Source organism: Peromyscus eremicus, chromosome 20 (genome assembly GCF_949786415.1).
Source record: "Peromyscus eremicus chromosome 20, PerEre_H2_v1, whole genome shotgun sequence".
Lineage (NCBI taxonomy): Eukaryota > Metazoa > Chordata > Mammalia > Rodentia > Cricetidae > Peromyscus > Peromyscus eremicus.
Window position 1 is genome coordinate 27,317,790 of NC_081436.1, and position 9,114 is coordinate 27,326,903.

General features: G+C 53.1%; 1 protein-coding gene across 2 annotated transcripts; it reads right to left on the bottom strand.

Moving 5' to 3' along the window:
* Positions 1-460: 460 nt before the first annotated feature.
* On the bottom strand, positions 461-8,914 carry Zfp41 (ZFP41 zinc finger protein). Of its 2 annotated transcripts, XM_059247182.1 has the most exons (5): positions 7,815-8,914; positions 7,265-7,488; positions 4,994-6,663; positions 2,683-2,809; positions 461-1,398 (listed from the first exon to the last, which is right to left on the bottom strand). In XM_059247182.1, exon 3 carries the CDS (start codon positions 6,490-6,492, stop codon positions 5,902-5,904), a length of 591 nt encoding a protein of 196 aa, XP_059103165.1. In that variant the 5' UTR covers positions 6,493-6,663; positions 7,265-7,488; positions 7,815-8,914; the 3' UTR covers positions 461-1,398; positions 2,683-2,809; positions 4,994-5,901. The 2 variants fall into 2 exon arrangements, with proteins under 2 accessions (XP_059103165.1, XP_059103166.1); XM_059247183.1 differs by lacking the exon at positions 7,265-7,488.
* Positions 8,915-9,114: the final 200 nt, after the last annotated feature.

Genomic DNA, 9,114 nt, shown 5'->3' on the forward strand with positions numbered 1-9,114 from the left:
CATTAGGACACACAGGTGTCTCTGCACCAGCCAGATACAAGAAAGATGAGGTGCCACCAGATTGCTGATGTGGCCGAGGTGAGGCATGGACAGGCCAGCTGGGTGCTACCAGTTCACAGGTGCCAAGAATCCCCTTCAGGTCCAGAGCCAAATGCCTGCAGGCCCAGCTACAGAGCAATGCCTCACCTGGGTGTTGGCTGGGAGTTGCCACAGCAAAGCATCAGTCCCAGGGGATCTGAGTCAGGAGAGGGTAATCTACTTGTCTTTCTTCAGAAGGAACCAGGAGAAAGCAAACACCCAACTCCACAGGTGCAAAGTTCTGGAAGGGGTAGGCTGACAGTGGGAGCCATCTCTTGGCCTAAGGGTACATGTGGCACATAGGCTAGTCTCCTTGTCTGCACTATACCTGAGGTCCACACCAGAGGTGACCCCATTCCCCCAAATCTTCCCTTGAAGCCACTGTCCTTTGAGTTAGGGTACACAGCCTTTCTTCCTAGGGCCCCAGTCCTGCCTTACTCTTCAAGGCATCTTGGCATCCGAACTCATTGGCACAGGAAATGATCGTGTCTTGATGTCAAACTGGGATGGATCCAAGATCAAGGAGGAATGGTGCCCAGGTGTGCCCTGGAGCTACAGACTTCCAGGAACTGAAGTTGCCAGCTAGAATCAAGTCTAAACCAGTGGTCTCCTCAACAGAAGAGTTCTGGGCCTAGTCCAGGGCTACTTCTGACTCTCCCTAGAGGTGGCTGGGAGGGGACCGAGGGAACAGATGCTAATGCAGCTCAGAGCTGTCTTTCACTTGCTTGTCGTCAGGCCCCGGCAGTGCTCTCTGCTCTAAGTGAGGCTGGGCTGTGCTGGTCAGAGCCCTTCCTGCACAAGGCCCGCCAGAGGTAGCAGCTGAGGCGCTGCCAGGTGGAGCTGCCTCATACCTCTCAGAAATGTCTAGCTGCAGTTGAGTATGCTTCTGTAATTAGAATCCCAATACATTGCTGGAGTGCTCTTCATTGCCCCAGGACACATCTCAAGACATCTAGAAGGTTCTGAGCATTTAGTTTGTTCCCGGGTGGCTGTTCAGTGTGTCTCACCGAAGTAAAGAGCTGGTGCTGGGGACTCTCTGGTAGGCGGACAGTGAGCCAGAACTAATGGTCGCTGGTGAATGATGTGATGTAGCCACCTTAACTTCAGGGTAGGGACAAGTCAAAGTGCCCTGTAGTTACCACACGGCGTCCAGAAGGCCTCCCTGAGCTCATCCACCTACAGCTTTCCTGTTGCCAATGGATTCTGTGATGAGAGCCTCCCTGGTGCATGACCCAGTGCATCTCAGTGCCCTGTGATGGAGGTAGACACTGATTCTCTTGACTTCTCTGAGCTTCTTGCTAGAAGATCTGCACTAGCAGCCTGGAAAAAACAAAGAACAGTCTGGGTAAATGAGAAGAGGGTAGGAGATAGCTGACTGAAGGAAATGGGTGGGTTAAGTGCAAGGTGCTTCTGCCAGCTACCCAAAGAAAGTGAAGGATGCAGAGGGACGTGGGGCTCCAGCTGAGGACGGATACCTAGGGGCACACGTGTGCACTTAGCACAAGCAGCAGGTCTGACACCCTCCCACTTCTGCTGGGGCTGCACCATGACCTCTTCCTGCTGCTTTGGTTGGGCGACTTCTCATAATCATGAGCTGCATTTGGAACAAAAAGAAAAGTCCAATAAGGGCTGGAGGACGGCTCAGCAGTTAAGGGCACTGGCTGCTCTTCCGAGGACCAGGGTTTGGTTGCCAGCACCCACAAGGTGGCTGACTGCAACTCCAGTTCCAGAGGATCCAACACCCTCTTCTGGCCTCTAAAAACACAGAAAATCACAGAGCAATGTGAACACGCGCGCTCTTTCTCTCCTCTCTCTCTCTCTCTCTCTCTCTCTCTCTCTCTCTCTCTCTCTCTCCTCCTCTCCTCTCCTCTCCTCCCCTCCATTTTCTTCTTCTTCTTCTTCTTCTTCTTCTTCTTCTTCTTCTTCTTCTTCTCCCTCCTCCTCCTCCTCCTCCTCCTCCTCCTCCTCCTCCTCCTCCTCCTCCTCCTCCTTCTTCTCTCTCTTTCTCTGAGACAGGGTCTCTCTGTAGCCCTGGCTGTTTGCTGTTCTGGAACTCACTCTGTAGACCAGGCTGGCCTCAAACTCACAGAGATCCACCTGGCTCTGCCTCCTGAGTGCTGGGATTAAAGGCATGTGTTGCCATACCCTGCCACACCTCAAGTCACTGAATTCTAGCTGATTCTTTAGAGTTGAACACTGTCATCCCCATTGCAAGGGAGGAAACTGAGGCACAAGGTTCAGCAATGCACCTAACACTGCAACATCCAGGCAAGGAGGAGACTTCAGCTTTAGGGCTCCCGTTCTCACCACCTGCTTCCTTCTCGGAGATCAAACAGTGGCTTTTAACATGGCTCTTTGGCTACGTTTGGCACACCTTTAACCCTAGCGCTGCAGAGGCAGAGGCAGGTGGGTCTCTGTGAGCTGAGGCCAGCCCAGTCTACTCAAAACCAAACCAAACCAAAAAGCACACAAACAACTTAATTCTTCTTTTCCAAGAACCCTGGGCTGGGGCACAGCTAAGTGGTAGAGCATTGGCCTAGTGCTCACGAGACCCTGGGTTCCATCCCCAGGACCACAAAAGCAGAACAATGACCGTGAACACACCTGTTCACTGGAGGGCTGACTGGACTCTGCCGCCCAGGCACTGCTGCACGTGTCTTCCAGGGCCAGCCTGAGGCGGGCGAGTATTTGACTACATGGCATTCTGTGTCTGGGCTCTGTCCTGTGCATCCTAAAATGTGGAAAAGACATCAAAGGATTATTTGTAACCTAATCCAGAAACAGTCCACCTGGCCAGGTTAGGGAGCAGCTCAGGCCGAGTCAGGTCAGCTCTGTTTCTCTAAGTCAATGGCTCCTTATGCATCCACCCAAAGCGACACTTCTCACTACCAATGACAGGTGTTATCAGAGTGCTCCACAAATCAAATCAGACCATGCAGGCACCCCTTGGGTTGTGTTTGACTGATTTGGGCTGTTGTAGATTCTGTGTCCACACTGTCATCCTCCTGGAACATCCAACTGCAGAAGGCACATTGTGCAGCTCCTGCATCTGGGGACCCCAGCATCCTTAGCTGGCTTTTCTGACCACCATCTAGCTTTGAAGGACTAAGCCTATGGAAATCTCGAAGTAACAGCCTGCAAGCTCTCTGTGCCTCAAACTCTTTCATTTTCCTCATTAAGAATATGGATCAGAAACCAGGTGTGGGGTGCATGACTCTGAATCCCAGAACTCTGAAGGCTGAAGCAGGAGGTTTATGGTGAGTTCAAGGCCAACTATATAACTGGGCTGTATAGTTAGTTCTCAGCCTGAGCTATATACCAAGACACTGTCACAAACAAAGTAGAAACAAACCACAAGGGAGCACTTTGGCATCTATTTTAACCATGTCTGATGGATTATGCCTGTACTCCAGAGGCTTAGGCAGGAGCACTGTGAGTTTGAGGCCAGTCCAGGCTACATAGGGGGATCCAAGACAACCTGGGCTAGAGTTGAGACCCTGTCTCAATAAACAAACTGAAAGGTTGGCAAACAAACCATGGCAGCACCTCTCTCTGACAAGTCTGCTTAGCACATGGCCAGACTACTCATGCTGTGCCATCTGTAAGGGCTGTGACAATATGTGGTACAGGTGAGTGGCTATGTAGCTGCAAAGACAAGAACAAATCTGGCCCTTTACATAAAATGTTGCTAATCTCTGACCTGGACCCACGAGGAATGGCACCAGGTCACCCTGCCTGGTGGCCCTAGTGAACACACACTATCTTTGGTTTCCTCTCAACACAGAGGAAATCCTGACTCTGTACCTTGAAACCTTCCCACACATCCTTAAGGATGGGGTTAGAGGCTGTGCCTTCCCACCTGCTAACACCCTTGGTTTCCAATGTCCCAGCCGTGTGCAACTCCTCGAACCCAGGACAAGGTGCCTGAGTGTGGTTTTTCCTCTACACCAGCTGATGCCCATTTTCTCCCCAACTTCACCTACTGGATTTCATATTAGATTAAGCCATGCTCTCCCTCGGGGATCAAGTCTGGTACAATACTCCTGGGGTTGCCTGTACAAGGAGAGTGGTGTGGGATACTCCTGGGGTTGCCTGCACAAGGAGAGTGGTGTGGGAAGACTTCCACGTGAAATGTTCTGCCCCTGGTCCAACTGCAGCCTCAGCTTGCACTTCCTGAGAGTGTATCAGCAAACCTGGCTAGGCCAGTGCCCAGACGGTACCAGAGACACTCGGTGCTCACTTCAGCTTTTAGAAAAAGGACGACTAACCTGGTATATTTGTTATTTTTCTCATTATTGTAGCAACTGTCTGGAAAAGAGCAACCTGAGGGTTTCCTTGGCTCCTGGTTTGAAGGGATACAGGCTATGATGGTGGGGAGTGTGTCATGGTTGGTCACACTGCCTGTAACTGGGAAGCAGAGAGATGAACGCTCAAGTTTTTCTTTCACGTCTCTTAGTTTCTTAAGGCTCTGTGTGTCTACTGCTGCTGTGTGCAGGTGGGGGTCAGAGGAATCCTGAGGAGCTGGCTCTCTGTTGCCACTTTTACATGGGTTCCAGGACTGAACTCAACTGCCAGGCTTCTGAAGCAAGTGCCTTCACCTGCTGAGCCGTCTCTTCAGTTAAGTCTCCCTGGCAACACCCTCACAGACACACCTGCATGTCTCCTAGCTGATCCTCTACCCAGTCAGGTTGACATGAAGATTAACTACCACACCTGGTAAAACATTCCTACCAGGGAGCATAGCTACCTCGCATCATTTATTTCTCATGGTTTCTTTATATATTGACAAACCCACCTCTAGTTCTGGCTGGGGACTCTTCTTTCAGGGCAGAGTCCTCAAAGACTAAAGCTATTACTAGGTTTTTTTGTTTTGTTCTGTTTTTTTTTTTTAAAGTCCAAATCTCTGCCAACTTACCCTTCTGGTCAGCAGTCACTTTGCTGTCCTTAGAACACAGACCTCATAGAGCACCTGGGACAGAGGGCGGGCACAACCACATTGTCTTGTCCTGGTGACAGGCAGGAAGTGGAGCTGATCTGAATGGTGGGCTGCCACGGGGCAGGGCCACAGTTGTTTCTGAAGGTACAGTGGGTGGAAGCTGCTGCTGACACCCTGGAGCTACAAGGCCTAGCCTAAACAATCTACCACTATGGCAGGGTGCAAGGGTCCACTGAGGCCACTTTGAGTCCAGGCTACTTGTCTACGATGGTGGCTGGGACAAGGGTACACAGTGCAGTCCAGTTTCAGGCACTGGGGCTGAGCTCAGAGACTGTTGGTTCAGCAAGAGAGAAATTTCAAGATCACCAAAGTTAGCTGCAGAGATGAGCAAGCTCTGGTGCTGTCCAAGGGGAGCTGGGTCCTCAGAGCTGCTCAGAGTGCTGCCCGCCATCCACCTCAGGGGTCCTTGCCCCTAGCAGACTTCATGGGGCCAGGCATCCAGAGCCAGAAGCCTTCAAAAGAACTGACCAACACACAGTGGATGATGCAGGCAGAGGCAGCAGAGGGAGGCAGTGGCCCTCGCCAACAGGGGTGTCTCTTTAGCTGTAAGTTCTCGGTGACCCAAAGCTGTTCCAAAGATGGTCCTGAGTAGAATGAAGTAGTCTGGAAAACGGCTGGAGCTGCAGGAAGCCCCGGGGAGCACCGTGTTACCACCAAGTGAGGACTCACAGGGCAGAAGGCCTCTGTGGGTTCTTAGGTCTAATGGGTGGGTTTTCCTTTCGATGACAGGGAGAGGCAGCCACATGAGCCATCAGTAGCATACTGCATCGGAAACCTAGACCAACATCTGATGTTTGAAAAAGATCTACAGTTGTCGGCTGCCCTGCTCAGTGCTTCTTCCTCGGATGACGCTTCCGATGCCGGATGAGGCAGGAGCTGTAGGCGAAGGATTTTCCACACTCCTCACAGCCATAAGGCTTCTCTCCAGTGTGCGTTTTCTGGTGTTTCAGAAGATTGGAGCCACAGTTGAAGGCCTTTCCACACTCACCACATTTAAAGGGTTTCTCACCAGTGTGGATTCTCAGATGTTTGGTGACATCTGAGCTGTGCCTGAAGGTCTTCCCACACTGGTCACACTTAAAGGGCTTCTCTCCAGTGTGAACTCTCTGGTGGCGAATGTGATCTGTCTTGTGTTTAAAGATTCGTCCGCATTCACCGCACTCATAGGGCTTCTTCCTCTGAAAAGGAATAAACACGGGGACACCCTCAAAGTCATCTTTAAACGAGGCATCGAAGGCATCAAAGATATGCGCCTCGTCTTCGGGACTCAGGACAGTCTGTTTGCGGGGCTTCCGGGGCCTCCTCTTGGTTGGCTTTTTCCCCCTTGGTGCTTTCTCCCCTTTGGCAGTGGCCTTTTGAGCACCTGCTTCCTCTTTTGGGGCCTGGGTCTTCTTTTTCCTGCCTGCAGGCTTTTCCATTGCTGCTCCTAGGAAGTGGGAAACACCCTGGAAGCCAGGGAAGGCTGAGGGTTCCCAGCTAGTGGCTGCCTGGCTTCTTTGTGACTTCACTCTGTCGGGGACAGCTCATCACATCCTGCTTATGAAGCTGCATTTTGGCACCAAGCAGATAGAACCACTGTCCTTTTGTTTCTGGAGACAAAAGCATTAACAACAGGTCAAAGGCTGCAGTCCCACCACTGTCCTTTGATGAGTATTTCAGACTAATGTGGACTCCCCAGAACTCCAGCCCACTTCACTGGTCCAGAGAGCATGCTCATCTCTTTGAGTGGCGCTCTCACTAACTCAGCCACTGACCAGGAGACACTCCTTGGCCTGAGAACAAGGTTTTCACTCACCCCACAGAACTCCCTATCATGGCCATTTCCCACCTCCCCAAGTGGAAACTTCCCTGCCCATCCTTATCCTCTCCACCTGCCCACATTGGGACTGTGCATGAACCCTGCAGCAAGAGGTAATTCCATTACATATTGCCTGGAAAACTCAGGGTTGTCCTCATAATCCACAGCAACCAGCAAACCCCATCACACCCCCAAAGGCTGTCCCTTGTGCCAATGAGCCTTTCTCTATGTGAGCTCTCTAAACCTGCACCATCCCTTCACCCCTGGAGGCCTAAAGGGGTGGGCTATGTTGGCACTCCCATCTAGAGCTCCCATACCTGTCCAAAAAACACAACTGTCACTTTGGGAGCACACGGTGTTTTGTTCTAAGCATTACACGGATGCCTGCATACCTAACCCAGCAGATCAAGTTCTTATCTGGATTCGGAGCCTGAACGTCACCATCCGAAAGTGTTTGTCTTCTGTGGGACAGCTCAGGAGGAGACGTCTGAGAGAGTCCTTATCTGACAGCATCCAAGCTCAGTACCAATTCAAACACCATCACTCTGGTGAGAGGCGTAACAAGCAGGCCTCAGGTGTCTGGCGTTTGCTCACCAAGGCTCATCCTCACTGAAAACTGAAAACAGTCATTAACACCACAGCGACCATCTCATTTGCCCCCCTCCCCTCTCAGGCCCGTGCACAAAGTGGGTGCGAGTGAATCGGGCAACTTAGTTCAATTCAGCGGGCCTAACGGCTCAGGTCCATCCAAGTGCTGCTGGACCCGGCGGGACTCGGAGCTCAAGGCACCCCGCAGCAAGGGGCTTTGATAGGAAGCCCGCCCCACCTTTCCCGCCTCCGGGACCTCCGCAATACCGCCGAGTGGCTGGCGCCCCACGGAGAGAAGACCCAGAAGCCGACTTTCGCTAGGCCGGGGACACGGAGCGCGCAGGCAGAAGGTACCTGGTGGGTGTCGGGCGCAGATGCCGGCTGAACTTGGCCGTGGGCAGGCGGGCGGGCAGACAACGGTTACAATCCCCACTTGAGCCGCCACTCCCGCCTCTCCCGCGCCTCAAGGCGCCCGCCCCTCTGGTGCCGCTCTACCTTCCCCGGCCTCTCGGTGGTGCTGCCGCGCGCCCCATAGCCCCGCCCACCGTTCTAAGCCGTCTCCGGTACCTCTCTAGGAGCCTTGCGGGGCTCTCGGTGGTAGCACCGCGTGCTCGGTAGCCCCGCCCTTTCATTCACGCCCTTCTGGCGCCGCTCTAGGAGCCGTCGCCAGGCCTCTCTGTGGTGCTGCGCTCGGCTCCGTAGACCCGCCCACCTCTCCCGTGCCCTTCGGGGCCGCTCTAGGAGGCGCGGCCCGACCTCTCTGTGGTGGTGCTGCAGCTGCGGCCTTGCGCATAGCTTGAGGGGATGCCAAGGAGGTGTCTGCGGCTGTGCAGACTTCTGGACAGCTGGCGGCGCTTTTCTCCCGGCGTTCACGGCGCAGAGACGCCTCCTCTTCTCAGGGTTCCAAGCAGTCTGCAGTCCTCGGGTCGTTTCTTAGTCTTTGGGCTTGTCACTTGTTCTGCCCATCAGCTCCGGGACGGCAGATGCCCAGTGTGCACGGCATGTGGCCGCCCTGGACCCGACTGATTCCCCAGTCAAAGCCTGGTTCAGACCTCCTCCGCTCTGTTCTTGATCCCTGGCTCCTGGCTTTTATCTTAGAACTAGCAATCTCCTGCTTCAACCCTTTTCGAGCCCTAGGATTGTAGGTGTGCCCCACCGCGCTTTGAGATCGTTGCAATTCAATCAGCTAGGGAGAAATAATGGAGAACTGCTTTGTGTTTGGCTGAGTCTCCCTGGGGACGCCATTTTGCGTGACTAGTATACAACGTTAGGGCCTCCGATGCTGGAGAAGCCGGCGTCTCAGATCTCAAGCAAACCACTGATCTGTCGTCTCCCCTCCCCCCTTTAGACTCAGCTGTCAACATGTTCGACAAATGTAATTGTCCAGTGTGCAACTTGCGGAGCTTGCCTATTATCACTCGGGAATGCAGTTGCTACGTCCTAAGCTGCATGTTTCCTTTTGTAAGGATCAGCCAGGCTGATGGGGTTTCGCGCCTCGCCAGCATTTGGTGTAGGGAGATAGGCATCTCCTTGTTTGCATTTCCCAGGGGGCTAGTGGTCTGTGTGCCTCTTGCCATCTGCCTATAGCCCCCAGTGACAAGTCTCTCGTGTATCTTCTAATGAGGTGGGTTGAGCTGGATGTGGGTGGACTGTA

Bases quoted from the DNA above. Each gene is read 5' to 3' on its own strand.
- Zfp41 (XM_059247183.1), bottom strand. From the start codon at position 6,492: ATGGAAAAGCCTGCAGGCAGGAAAAAGAAGACCCAGGCCCCAAAAGAG.